Genomic DNA, 15,370 nt, shown 5'->3' on the forward strand with positions numbered 1-15,370 from the left:
TTCCCCCATCAGTAAGGAGGCAAAGGTGGAGATGGGTGGACTGTGGAGCCCACACTCAAGGTGCAGAGCTGTAGAAGCAGTAAATAAACAGGGAGGGGCACCCATCTGGGAAACAAAAACTCGGGGGTACCATGACTCTGAGTCACTGTAGCATCCCACAGTAAAACAAAGAAACACAGGCCAGCACGGAACCCCCACTGAACCCCAAGGACTGGGACTTATCTAATGCTGCTCTCCTCTCTGCGGCCGTAAGCTTGGAGTCAGCAAGCAGGCAGCCTGTGTTCGAGACTGTCTCAGATCACTGCGTAGGTGAGTAACTAACACAGGTGATGGCAATCCGGTGGCAGGAAGGGCTATAAAAGAATAACTGCTTCCTTCACACGTTTTGGCTCTCGTGTGTTCTCAGGCTTTACAGCGAAGAATAAATGTCAGATGGCTCTTTGGGGGGTCGGTTTCATGACTGCTGTTGTCAAGGTACTTTGGGAGGAATGCCTTCAAAGGTGATTGACATGGAAATGCCACCCCAGTCCCTCTGGGCTCTGAACTTTGCCATCTAAATATCAGTGACATGAGAACAGTGGTTCAGCTCTACAGTTTATATAAAAGATTAGCTCCAAGCAAACATCAGCAAAATACTTGTGCACACAGAGAATGTTCTATATGCCTGGACGGAAATGGTTAAGAAAAGATTTATGAAACAAGACTGATTCCTAGTGTTGTAAAACTTTGTAGGGGCACAGACAGCTGTCTGGACGTTGGGTCTATAAAACTCAGACTCCTAAATAAACAGAGAGTGGCAGAGCCCCCATGGCTGACAGCATTCCCTCCTCCCACACTTCTCAATCAACTAGAGTAAGGGTGTCTCCCTGATACGAAATTTGCTACATCTTCTCTGAATACCTTTCAGAGCATCTTCAGTAATCTGCACATCTCTCTGAGTCCAACCTTTTCCTGTGAGTGATGAAGGTAAAAGGCAACAACCTAGATGAGAACATTTTGGGCAGAAAAATTAGTCTTTGACAGTCCATGTCTTTGCAAATCACTGGTAAATTATTGTGGTGACATAGCAAAGATTGAAAGATGGGACCAGAATTAAGTGGAACCATCCTAGGGAGAAGACTGCCATTAAGATACTAACTCCCCTCAGAACTGGTCCGTTAACTCCACAGGACACGGATTGTCACTGTCTTCCTGGTTACCACCAATGGAAGGCGCTGCTGTTGCTAAGACAATGATGCGGAAAGGAGCTAATACCATAGAGCACTTGACATGCGTGGGTACTGTTCTAAGAGCTTTGTATGTGTACCATGTCAGAAAATCCTCACAACAACCCGATAAAATCGTTGTAATTATTATCCTCATTTTACAGTTGGAAAAACTAAGGCACAGAGAGTAAAGCAACTTGCCCAGGGTGACACAACTTGGGAGGACAGAGCTGTGACTGAACTCGGGCAGTCTGATTCCAGTGCCTGTGGTCTTAGCCCTATGTACTGTCCATGCAACAGACGATATTAATTAATGCACTCGTTAATTTGTCTGTATTTACAGAGCCCTTGCAATTCATGGACACTGTGCTGGGTGTCAGGGATGTAACGAAGAGTCAAGCAGATACAGTCGCTGCCTTGTGGAGCTTATGATGAATATTCACATTCATCAAGTAATCACACAAACGAGTATAAAATGACAACTCAGACAGCCGCTACAGAGGACAGGCACACGGTGCTATGAACATTTATAATCCAAGGATGGAACTCCTGGAAGACCAAGGAAGACCTCCCCAAGGCAATAAAAATGAAACTGAAATCTGAAGGATGAGAGTTAAGCAGGAAAGGAGAAAGGAAGCTCACTGAAGGCAGAGCTTCCTGAGAGGACGGAAGCTGGTTGAGCATAAGCGTCTGAGAGTAACTGAGGCTGAAACACCAAAAGTGAGGGCACTGAGCAAAAGGAGGCTGTGGAGGAAAGGACCAGATCCAGCAGGGTCACACGGGCCATGGGATGGCTTTGGCCCTATGCCCAAGAGTAAGGGAAAGCCACTGGAGAGGTTTGGCAGGGGATAGGACAAAATGAAATGTGTATTTTGGAAAAGATCCTTCTAGCTCCAATATGGAAACCAGACTGGAAGAGACAGAATGGATACGGGATGACCAGTGAGGAGGTCAACGGAGGGTCCAAGGAGGAGACGATGAACAGAGAGATGGTGGTGGTGATAGGAGTTGATAATGAGAACGATGATGGAGTGGAAGCTGACAGGTATTTGGGAGGTAAAAACCAGTCAGTGATGGACTGGGCAGAGTCGAGCAAAGAGGAAGGAGAATGACTCCACAGAGCCCCAGCTCATGCAACCGAGTGGACAATGGTTACACTCACAGAAATAGGGAACTCTGGGAAAGACTAGGTATGTGGGAGGCACATGAGTCTGATTCTGGACCTAGCAAACTGCAGGTTCCTTTGAGATATTCAACAGGAAATATGAAGGAATGGGAATTTCAGAGAAACGGTCTGAAGAGAGATCAAAAAGTTAAGTGTTACTGTCATATGAATAAATGAAGCCATGACTCAAGTAAAGACAGCCCAGAGAGAGGAGATGAAGGCCTAGAAGGAATGTGTGGAAACTCCAATACCAAACCAAAGCTGGCTAATGGACATCCTTTGATGAAAACGGAGACAAAAAAGGCAGAAAACAGGAAGAAAACCAGGAGAGTACAGGGTTGTGGATGTGCGTAAAGAAACTATTTCAGGAAGAAAGAGCAGAGCTAAATGCTGCAGGGAGGTCAAACATGATGACAACTTAAGAATGTCAGCTGGACAGACTTACAAGGAGATTTTCTGTAACCAGCACCGGAGCTGTTTGGATAGACTGATGGCATTGGCAGCCGAACTGTAGGGGTCCGGTCCGAGTCACTGGTGGCAGGGGGTGGAGAGGGGAGTAGGGAAATGCAGAAAGTCACTACTATGACAATTCTTGTGAGAAGTGTGATTATATGGAGAGAAGAGAGACAGAACACTAGGTGGATAGGGAAGAGCTGTGAAGTCTTTGTTCTCATTAAAAACAAAAACAATACAAAACAAAAAAACAGCGGCACCTGGGTGGCACAGTCAGCTAAGTGCCTGAGTCTTGATCAGGCTCAAGGTCAAAATCTCAGGATCGTGAGATCAAGCCCCACATCAGGCTCTGCAGCTCAGTGGGGTCTGCTTGGGGTTCTCCCTCTCTCACTCCCTTTATCTCTTCATTCTGCGCTCTCTCGCTCTCTCTCAAATAAATAAATATTTTTGTAAAAACCCATAAACCTCAAGTATGTTTAAAAACCAATGGGCAGAGTGCCTGGGTGGTTCAATTGGTTAAGCGTCTGCCTTCAACTCAGGTCATGGTCCCAGGGTCCTGGAATCGATCCCCACGTGGATCAGGAGTCTGTTTCTCCCTCATCCTCTCCCTCTGCTCATTCTCTCTCTCTCTCTTTCTCTCAATCTTAAATAAATAAGTAAATAAATAAAATCTTTAAAAAACAAAAATAAAACCAATGGGCAGGATCCAGGGAGGAGAGAGAGATTATTGAGGTATAAGACTAAAAGAAAGTTACTCAGAACCTAATATGCTCATCAATTCCTAGCCATTGCCTTTCTTGAACACAGATAAACTACTTGATGTGGCCAAGATAAGAAGATGACCACCTTCTGAAATAGTAATACAATGTGCTCATAAGGCCTCCTTTGTGGCCAGTAACTTCTGGAGATAGTGTATAAATGACTTCAACCTACCACGTACTCTACCGGATCACCTCACCACCAATTTAAAACACAGGGCAATCTGGGTGTTCCTACAGATATGCATGCTACAGAATCAGTGTAGAAGGGGGACCACAAAGGCCATCAAAAATTCATAATTGCAATGGAGATGCCATAAAATAATCCCGGGCCGAAGAATGCCCTTGGCATCTGCATTCACCACCACCTGACAGAGATTTTAGGGAACATGCAGGTACTGAACAAAAGATGACAGGGTGCATGTACAATGACATAACTGTCATTCAATAGACAGTTATGTCAGAGAAGCTGGTCCTTGAGACATTCTAAGAAGGTCTGTGATCCACACAAATACTGACGACATAGTAACTCCCACAACAAAAATAAGTATCTCCTTTGACGAAACCATCTTCAGTGAAATACACTGTATGAATACACAGAAAGCAAGCAGCAAGTCAGCACCCCAGGACCCTTACTGCTAAGCAGGAAAAAAAAAATTATTCTCTAAGTACAAAACCTGGAATGCACCGGGACCTCTCCAGCAAGGGTGGCCCAGCTGGAGGCTCAACTTGGGTACCAGCCGAAATGCTTTATTCGTAGGCTACCTGTCATCACTGTAGAGCATGACTTCACCATTTGGGTTCAGTCCCTGTAGGCTCATTACAACCCACAGTAATAAACAACTGTTCCAAAACATCTCATTACATTAAAAGCTCAAATTCTCTTAAAAAAAAGAAAAAAAAACTCATCTTTTTAGCAATGGCTAGATGCATGAAATGACACAGGCTTCCAATTCGTTAGTGACCATCCTAGGGCAATTCCTTGTGGTTGGGCTGTCTGAGTTGTATGAAAAAAGTTAGACTGGTATCATAAAATGAAAACCTGACAGAAAGGTCAGGGAAATCCTAGCTCTGCCCAACTATCTTAACATGTGACCTACCAACACGTCACTTAATCTAGGGAAGGGTGTCATTAGCTGTAGAAAAATGAAGGTGTTTTCCAATTGTAATATTTTCTTATCTCTGCCTACAGGATAATATCTTTGGATACCTCTTCCTGAAGGTATCATACTGCATATTCACCAAATTGTTTCCTAATCAACTGTTAGAACACTATTAGGGAAATACTGCACATACAATATTATCAGATACCCCGAGTTGAATAGTGTCTTCCCAAAACACATGGCCACCTAGAACCTCAGAATGTGACCTCATTTGGAGTGAAGGTCTTTACAGTTATAATTAGTTAAGGTGAGATCATACTGGATTAGGGTGAGCTCTTAATCCAGTGACTGGTGTCCTTATAAGAAAGCCATGTGTAAACACGGAGACACAGAGAAGGGGACATGAAGACGGAGGCAGGGATTGGGGTGACACATCTATGAGTCAAGGAATGCCAAGGATTTCCAGCAACCACCAGAAGCTTGGAAAAAAGAAGAAGGAGTCTCTCCTCGAGCCTCCAGAAGGACCCCTATTGACATCCTGATTTTGGACATTAGTCTCTAGAACTGTGAGAAAATAAATTCTGTTGTTTTAAGCCACTTGGTGTGTAGTACTTTGTTAGGAGGGAAAGTAATATACCAAGTATCAATATGCTGCAATTAATTATTACTCATCTTGCTCCCCTGGCAACACAAGAGGACTGCTAAGATGTCACAATACCTTAGACCTTCTGAAGAGGGTAAAATACTAGCAGAGTTCAAGTTCTTGGTTTCAGATGATAAAAACAGCTCTAATGATTCTTCAGTCTCCTTCTAGTGGATGCTAAGGATTGTATTTTCAAAAAGGTAATTTCTCCTTTTACTTGGAAAAGTAATATCCTCTCTCACAGAAACTACATACCTCTCCCTTGAAGCTATCAGCCTTCTGGAAGGAGACACTTTTGCCTCCCTATTGCAACCAGACTCTTTGCCTGAGTGATTTCTGTGATCTGTGACACAGATTCCCTATCTATGAGATCCTGCCAAGGCATATACCCCTGTGAATTCCATTACACGAAGCAGTTTCAGAACACACCCCATAAGGAATAACTACAGGGGACCAAAGAGCGATGCTCTTGTAAAGCTGTTAATTTAATCTGTAATACAGGAATCTCTAAATAATAGGAAATGATGTGAGAAGGCCTATTCTTTCAGCAATCCCAAAAGTTCAACAGATTTCTAGTCTAAGTGAAAAAAGAGGCAATGAAAGACTTACTAACAGCATCGTTTTAGGTCCCACAAACTGTCAGGAACATGTTCTGTCTCTGCTTTGGTTTCTTAGTTGTTTGTTTAGTGAATCTCTGTTTATGAATTTCAAGAAGCAGAGTATGGACATCAAATTCTTCCATATGCCCAAACTAGTCATGTAAACAAGAATCGCTCACATGTGTCAACTGTGGAGAGCAATTTACCTTTGCCGGCGGAGTGGCTGACTCTGGTGTTAGCAACCCAATGACATAAATTGAAATGCCTTTCTCTCCTCACTTGACATTTTTACAAAGCCTCTACAGCAGCCTGGGAACTCTGTTAGGACACCAGCTGAAACAGACATGGTCTCTGCCTTCAGGCAATTCAGAGTCTAGTGAAGGAGACAGTCCCACAAACAAATGAGGCACCACGCCCAAGAATACTCAGTAAGTAGAGATATAATTGCCTATCAGGCAAGAACAAATGGGCAGGGCATGGAAAGCCTTTAGCAGGAAATCTTTCTGGACAAAGTAGTGGACCGCAGCACGAGTAAGGAGAAACCCCAGGCTTCATGGGGAACCCAGAGTTCCCAGCTCAGCTAAGAGCTGCTTCCTGGCTACGTACGCTAGAGAAGCACATGAGCTTTCCAAGCCTTAGTGTCCTTTTATGAGAAATGCTGAGTGATGCCACCTACATCACAGCATTCCTGTGATGCTGGAATGAAGGGATGTACATGAAACAGAATGTCTGGGACATGGTGCATGCTCAGTGTTCAGTTCTCTTTCCCCTTTCATTCCCTTGGACAACGATGTGAACTAACACCAATATATACTACAGGAAGATAATAACCACAAGAACTACCAAAACAGTAGCAATAAGTCCATACATGGTCAATATCATTTATTCTTAAAAAAATATATCACTTATTATTATATAATAATCATTATCCTGAATGCTAACCATTACACAGATCAATCTTTCCTTCTCATCCCAAATTTAACATAAACAAATATATGAAAACAATCTTCAGAAAACAGAGATTTATCATTTGCTCGGGGCGGGGGGGGGGATTTCAATGAATAGGCATTTATCCAGCAAGATTTCAATAAAAACTCTGGCTCACTAGCGGTTCTGATGAAGCAGAAAATCTATATAGTTATGAAGATTAGCATCTATATACCTCTACGACTAAGCCATTATTCAGTAGAGTCGGTGAAAATTAGTTTAAGGAAGTTCTTTCATTTCTGTGTGGACATTTCCTCACCAATTATCCTCTCTCAATACCTGTGGTGTATCCTCTCTGTGGTGCTGGAGGGAGAGCTGCCTTGTTGGGGACCCAGCTCCTTCAAATGCCAACTACTCATCCTGGGCCAGGACCCCAGACACCTTGTGTATTTAACAGGCCACTTCTCAGACTAGTTCATTTCTCTCCAAACACTTCTTGCCCTCTCCTTACCACCATGCTCTCTTCTCCTATGCCATTCACTTTACCTGAAATACCTTACCTTCCCATCTTCAGCCAGCGAAATCCTAGCCCATCTTCTAAACCCAGCTCACAGCCTGTCTCCACGGGGCTGACCCGGACCATTACCTCCCACGCTCCCCTGCCCTCACTGTCCCATCAACATCACACTCACTGGTGTACTGCTGCTGGGGCTGTTATTTTTTTTTTACTCTGTGTTACTTATTTCACAATTTCATGCTCCCCTTTCCCCCCAACTGAATAAGCTTTCTGAGACCAGGAGCCACATGTTAGAATCGAACTTACTATTTTGCACATTGTTGATGTTTAGATTTATTTGTTGGTTGGCTAGAATACATGAGATACTGTGATAAAAAATTTCAGAGTCCTGGGTGGGCCAGTCACTTAGCATCTACCTTTGGCTCAGGTCTTGATCCCAGGGTCCTGGGATCGACCAGTGTCCAGCTTCCAGCTCAGCAGAGAGTCTGCCCCTCCCCCTTGCTCATGCTCTCACTGGCTTGCTCTCTCCCACATATGAATAAATTAAAAACAAAAATCTTTAAAAAAATAAAAGGGGCACCTGGGTGGCTTAGTTGTTAAGTATCCGCCCAGCTCGGGTCATGATCCTGGGGTCCTGGGGTCGAGCCCCACATCGGGCTCCCAGCTTGGCAGGAAGTCTGCTTCTCCCTCTCCCACCCACCCTGCTTGTGTTCCCTCTCTCGCTGGGTCTCTCTATGTCAAACAAATAAATTTTTAAAAGAAACTTTAAAAAAAATTTTTTTTAAATGGAAAGGAATAGCAAAAGGAAAAGAAAGGAAAGGAAAGGAAAGGGCACCTGGGTGGCTCAGTCAGTTAAGCATCTGCCTTCGGCTTTGGTTATGGTCCCAGGGTCTTGGGATCAAGCCCCGCCTCGGGCTTCCCTCTCCCTCTGCCTCTTCCCTCTGCTCATGCTTTGTCTCAAATAAATACCAAATAAATCTTTAATAAATAAATAAAATTTTAAAAAAGAAAATTTCTAAGTCCTACTTTAGCATGAATAACAGTCTGCACAATATGAGTGACTTCTTTGACATTAAAACAGATGACATTTCTGAAAACTCAAGATGAATTAAACTATTGGGCATAATGTTTTCCGCTGCAGAAGATAATCCCATTGTGACAAATATTTTGAATGGCAACAGAATTATGCAAATAAGCTATCTCAGAATTCAAGCAGGTACTTAGTACAGCCAGCTCTACTAAATAATAATAGCGTTTGTACTTTAGTACGCAACTCATCTAACAAATTATTCATTGAGTCCCTAATTTGTACAAGGAACCCTACTATGATGAGTAAGGGACGGGCCAACTCCTCAACACTCAACACTTTAATGGAGGAGACAGACTTAAAGACTTTTTACAAAGCAAGTTAAATGAGCAATATAATAGAGCTAACCTATGGAGTAATGTGTGTGATTCATTTCAATTGGAAGGGCTGAGGAACCATTCAACCAAACAAAAACCAAAGCACAAAAAAAGGAGATGACATTGGAACAAGGCGATGAGAAAGAATTGGGACTCTGTACACCAAGATGGCAGAAGGGGGATCAGGGTTCTAAGATTAGCAAGAATGAAATGTATAGACATGAAAACACACCCTCACCCCCTCTAGCTTCTCTGAATAGGTGATCTAACTTGCTACTTCAGGAGAAACTGAAAAGGTCATTCCTCTCCTGCATCTCACAACTGCCTCAGCCTTTCTCTCTATCTCAACAGTTTCTCCACTCTTCTCCAAAGCTAAATTCTCCCAGTAGCTCAGGAACCCCCTGGTGCTTGTCTAATGTCTCATCCTGCTGCAGCGCTCACCCTCCCTCTCCTTCCTTTTGCAGACAAGTTTTTGAAACCATAGTCTGTACTGGCTGTCTCCACTTCATCTCTAATTCATTTCAGTTATGTAAGGTTAACTGTCTCTTCAATCTTTTTCATTCAGCAGAATAAAGAGACACGAGGACTTACATTCTGATGTCCTCCTTTCTTTTTTTTTAAATAAGTTCACCAGCCCACCCCCCCCCAAAGTTAACTAGTTAGTTACTTCTCTTTAAAGTTTATCTGCTATACTCAGGGAACAGAGAATGAGCAGTCTCTGCATAGCATTTCTCAGGTCCGGAAAGCTGAGACTTTGTGTAAGTATTTCTAACCCCAGTGAGGACGTGGAACCTTAAACAAGGCCTTTTCTCCGTGTGCCTTTCCTAACTCAGCTCTTCACAGTTCTTCAAATGAGAATAGAGAGTGTCTACAACTCATCCGCTTTGACAATATAAAACAGGTTCTTTTAAGGAAATTATGTCATAGAAGTTGGGTTCTTAATCTTTTCTAGGAGATCAGGGTAAGGTAAGGCTTGGGATATCCACACGGTATGGCTACACCAGGAGCATCCCAAGCTAGCCCCCCTGATTTATGTTCCACCTCTCTGGCAGTTTCATTCACTAAACAAATAATGGCTAAGATGGTCTCTCCTGTTATACACATTAAATAGCCAGAATGCTCCATAACTTACTTTGGTCACCTTTCTCGCCTTTAAAGCCAAATTTATCAGCACCCATGAACCACCTACACTGATTTTAAAAAATTCAAAGACTCACCCATAGTTATAAACACTTAAGTCTTTTCATGGACAGTGAGTGTTACATATACTATTCCACGAACTACTGGGACAATATATAGATCTTAGCTCATCTTTTCAGATTTCCTTTGCAGTGAACTTCAGTTCACTGAACAATCCAGTTACCCCCCTTCATTTTTCAAAAATAAATTTATCCCTCCCCACACCCCACTTTTTAAAAATAACTCTCCTTAAACCAGATGAAGATCCGTATCATTTACCTCTCTGCTGTCCTCCTACAGAACAGAGTTTACACACCTCCCAACTGCACTGGACATTATAGAAATTCCATAAATATTTGTCAACAGGCAGATACATATTTAATAATACTGTGAAAATTTCCATTAAGAGTTACCAAACAAATGTTTTGACTAAAGACCAAATGAAAAATTCCAAGCCCACCTCTTTAGACCCCTTGTAAGAATCAGGTTATGATTACAGATGGAAATCACATTCCATATGTCTAAATATTTAAAAGTTATATATCAAGTCAAACTATTAAATAAAATATGGTCACTCCCTCAAATCTTAATAAATATACCTTCAACTACCTGGAGGTACCAGAAGGAATTTAAAATTTCTAGACTCCTTTAAGTTCCACAATACAGTATATGCAGACAGACTTTAAGCTGTTTGGGGTCAGGAAAATTCAAGTCAGGTACTCAGAACACGGGGGTAGGTGGCATGAGAGCCTAGGCTGGGCACATCCCCTGGACCTCTTAGGGTCCTTCATTCTCTAGGGAAATGTGGCCAGGCAGAACAGGGTCCTTTAATTCACAGGTCCCAAAGCAGGGCCTCTCTTGTCAGGACTGCAGGCAATAATGCATAATTTACCAAAATGGAGAATTTGCCAGATCAGTCTTGTTGCACTTGGTTAAAACAGTAGCTGAAACTAAACATATTTTTTAAAAAATGTTTAAGTTAAGAAGTAGAACCTGAAACTCCCAATCCCTAATCACTTCAGTTCCCTCAAGAGCTACAGTTTAAAAAAAAAAAAAAAAAAAAAAAAGCCTAATATTTATCTGACTCTACCCTACAGCCTAATGTAGATTCTGTGATTTTTTTTTTTTTTTTAAACAAATTCATACAATTTACAGGGCTCTCTTCACAGCTAGAGGGAGTTAAGACAAGAAGGAGCAGAAGAAGAGGGAAAGGAAAAAAACATCAAGTATCAGAGATCAGACATGCAGGTCTGAGAAGACATTTCCCTTGTGTTCTGTCACTTGTCTGAGGAAGCACATGACACCATGATTAACCATCTGATCACAGCCTCAAGTATCCCCACGTGCTCTCACTAACACAGAGATTCACAGGGTTCACTCAGGGGCCTCGTAAAGCTTCCATTCTAGCCACTGGGTCCATGGGAAGGCAAGCTGAATCTTGTCAACATTTAAACGGAGACTGATATCAGCTCTCCCTACACTTCACCATAATCTGCTGCACTGCAATTTCCACTTCAGTTAGCAAGAAAACTAATTTGTTCATTTGAAAAAAACAACTAATAAATAATTCTCATCACAATACATATACACGTACTCCACAGGAAGGGAAGTAGTTCAACTGGAAATCTTATTTATGTGTACTTACTGAGATTGTACCATTGTCTAGACCTATGGACAGTCTTCTTGTTTCCGGGTTAAAAGACATGCATGAACATGGAGCTGAAAGAAATGAACATGTTGATGAAATTAACAAAATGATGACTCTCATCGATTCAGGAGTGACTAACTAGCTAAGAGTGTGTGGCTATTTTTTCCCCATTATTTCCTGAAAAACAGTTCATTTAACGCCCACTCACCAAAAAATAAAAACAGTAATCTTACAACCAACCCCTAGTTTTTTCAGTTATCCTTTTAATGAATATAACGAGTAAGATATTTTCAAACTGGACTAGTTCCAAGGTGCTTGGTCTCAGCTGTTCCGACAGTATGGAATCGAAATTTGCTTGACTAGATTAACAATATTTTGTGCTGTGTAATCCCTCTGCCCTCGATCTATCTCTTCCACTCAAACCCCATCTTTAATAGAAAAAACCTATCTTTTCTCAACTAGGGAAAAAATATAAAGATCTTATAATTCCTTCCGTCCCTCATGTACACACACTAGTATAAAAATCTGGTTTTTGATTCCGAATTGTTTTGGGGCATGTGGACTAAAAGAACAAGTCTTTTTACCCTCAGCATTGAAGGCTGCTGAGTGAAAAAGACTGAGGATCTGTCTTGTTTAGGGGAACCAGCTGGACACAGAGCCAGGCTGCATAGGAAAGAAATCAAGTCTGGGTAGAGCCTCCCTGTTCTGCAAAATTGGCTACTACCTGAGTATACCTGAGAAGTAAACTGAGCATAACTTGAAGCCAGTGTGGGCAAGAAGTGCTTACTGAGCAGAAAGCTTCCCCATCCCTGCCTTCTCTATTGCCACCGGCTTGTAAGAATGGGGCCTGTTGACAGTTTACGCTACACTGAAATAGCTGCTCTAAAAACAATTCCAACACAATTTTTAAATTTCTCCTCCGCCCTCACAGTAGCCCCATACATGACAAAATGCTCATCATCGTAATCAGAATCAGCCTCAGCCAGCTTTACTCCTACTTTCCAGTTATGATTAGATGTCTTACTCAAGGTCACACAGGAATAAAGAAGTTGGAGAAGGTTCAAAGACTTCATTCAAACACGCAGTCCTATTTTGAAATACCCTACTTAGATTACCTCTAAACTATAAAAAAATTTCAAGTTCTACTAAGAGAGCCACAGCATAACAGATCACTTAGTAACATTTTTTTATTCTCTATAAAAGGACCCTGAACACAAAAAAGATCTTTCAAACCACATGAAGTATTTGCTTTTTTCTAATTTTCAATCATGATATATTCAGAAAATGGAAACACAAAGAATAACTCCCCCCTCCCCCACACTTCTACCAGAACAGCAGAGTATCTTTACCCTGATCAGCCACAAAATTAAACTGGATTCCCAAAAGGACACTGCTACAAAAAGTAGTCAAATGATATTTAATGCACTGCCCTAAGGAAGTCATTCTTTCTCGCCTGTAGCCCATCAATTATGTCGGCACAATTTCTAGGCAGGTTTTAAGATGCAAGGTCTCATAAGCCTATAACATGTATTCAGAATTAAAATCTAATGATTTTGTGGAAAATTATCATGTTAGCTGAAAAGAACAAAAGAAAAAATACATTGTGATTACAACCGCATAAAGTACATGGACACCTAAAAACATACATGGAGAAATGGAACTGTTTCTGTGTTCATGTGACAAGATTATTACTGTATTAGTCTTACTCTTTTGCTATTCCTGTTAAAAGTTTTAAATATCTTATGGTGTACTAAGATATAAGCATGAGCCTATGAAACAAAACCCCAAAGGGCTACAAACTGGTCAAGAATAACTTTATCATTTAGCTGCCTGTCTGACCATATAAAAAAGTCTCTTCTGTGTGATTTCCTCCAAAGGTCATATCTGCTTATGTAATAGTTAGAAAACAAACTGCTCTCTGAATGTGACTTAAATGACTTTTTTACAACACTGCGTAGGCCACCCTGACATCTACATTGCTATTTCTTTCTTTCTGGATTTCTTCGCCCTTTTACTAGATTTCCTATTATTCTTTCAACAAAAATGCAGAATGCTTACTGCGTTCCAGGCATGTGATATAATGATAGATAAGGAATTACAGCTGTCATCAAGGAATTTATAGATTGTGGCCCCAACCGTGTACAGGAACTGGAAGACTCATCCCAACGTCACCATTATAGTCCAAATCACTTTATGTTTACAGGAAGAAAACATCACCAGAATTCAAAAGGAAGAGACCTTTCCCAGAGAATCCCATAAACAAATAAAATTTACTTTAGAAATCCTGTTGTTCTAGAACACATATACTTGAACCCAAGATGGTTCTAGACAGGGGATTGCCAGAGCTAAAGAGCATTAGCTTCCAGCTGCCCCCAAAAACAAAGCCACCCATCCAATGGAGCATTATTGGTAAAACACCAAGCAAACCCATGTGTGTGCGTGTGTGTGCACACACACTTGTGTATGTTCTGTGTGTGTGTGTGTGTAGCAAAAGACTTTTGGTAGGTGAGCCTTCTGATGCTCCTCAAACCATTTCCCAACTGTGACACTCTCAGAGGAATAGGCCCTGGGCTGGTTACCCATAAGCCCTGGTAGGGCCGAGGAGACAGGGAGTGGACTGAAGAGAATATTGATGCCCGTATCTGTTGTTACAGTAAATGCCTTTCCTTTTGGGAAATCGGGGAATAGACAGATTGACAAGAGAGATCCTTCTAATTTCAACTCACCAGAAATTAACAAAAAAAGCAGTCTCTGAAAGACTAGTCTCATGGCCCATACAAAATGGGCTCCTATCCATGGAAGAAAATACCAAAGGGGAAAAACTGTCTGGGAAGGATAACAAGTCACAGTAAATTAATGGTAATTCTGGCCAAATGGTAAAAGGGGTCCCTCAGCAGGAAGGGTAGGAAAAAAAACAAATAAAATATGATTTAAGCCACAATATTTATAGCTACATTGCAAAAATGTGATGTTTCACAAGTAAGAATTCAGCTTTAAATGATAAAATACTAATAGTTCCTAGGTCAATAAAGAATTGCTCCACTGATGGCTAAAAGTTGAGGTCAGAGATGAAATGGCTGAGCGCTTTCTACTCTCCCACCTTGCAGGGCTTTTTCCAAAGGCTCAGTGAAATGGCTGACCAGACCCATAAAATGACAATACAGCTCCTCCACTGACTTTCTCCTTCAAAGCTGCATCCTTGAACTCGAGATGAAATAAATACAGCATGATACAAAACCTCAAGATTTATTTCCCCCACCTTTAACTGTTTTCCCCACAAGAAAGGATAACCACACCTGGTAAGCTTTGTGGGGCAACCCCCATTTGCCAAGGCCTCCCACATATACCATCTGTATGGAGTTTGCCTGGGACTGTTCCTACACAAACCCAGTAACTGAAATTCAAGGCCTTGCCACTAGTCTTGCTGATGTTATACCATTAGGTTCCCATTTTTTTCCCAACATGTCTATTAAAACCTAAGAAAAACAATGCCCTTGGTTTATTCCTCAATAAAATAGTACAAAAACTCATTTTTAAAAAAGATTTTATTTATTTGACAGAGATCACAAGTAGGCAGAAAGGCAGAGAGAGAGGAGAGGAAGCAGGCTCCATGATGAGCAGAGAGCCCAATGTGGGGCTCGATCCCAGGACCCTGAGATCATGACCTGAGCCAAAGGCAGAGGCTTTAACCCACTGAGCCACCTGGGCACCCCAAGAACTCATTTCTATGCTATCTGATTAAGACTGGACCTTTCTCTTTTCTGTTTCA

The 15,370-nt window shown here is 41.7% G+C and overlaps 1 protein-coding gene across 2 annotated transcripts in view; it reads right to left on the reverse strand.

Annotated features, from left to right (window-relative positions):
• The window catches only part of LOC111147067 (WD repeat and FYVE domain containing 2), a 175,750-nt gene that overhangs the window by 76,779 nt on the left and 83,601 nt on the right, over nucleotides 1–15,370 (reverse strand). For both annotated transcript variants that reach the window (XR_002640589.1, XM_022502941.1), the window contains exon 3: nucleotides 11,599–11,672. Coding sequence is in view for 1 of the 2 variants with exons in the window: in XM_022502941.1 (XP_022358649.1) it covers nucleotides 11,599–11,672 (74 nt within the window). In the remaining variant the exon portion in view is untranslated. The remainder of the gene's footprint in view (nucleotides 1–11,598; nucleotides 11,673–15,370) is intronic.

The sequence above is a fragment of the Enhydra lutris genome, unplaced genomic scaffold (assembly GCF_002288905.1).
Source record: "Enhydra lutris kenyoni isolate GAN:26980312 unplaced genomic scaffold, ASM228890v2 scaffoldscaffold15, whole genome shotgun sequence".
In the NCBI taxonomy this organism is placed as follows: Eukaryota; Metazoa; Chordata; class Mammalia; order Carnivora; family Mustelidae; genus Enhydra; species Enhydra lutris.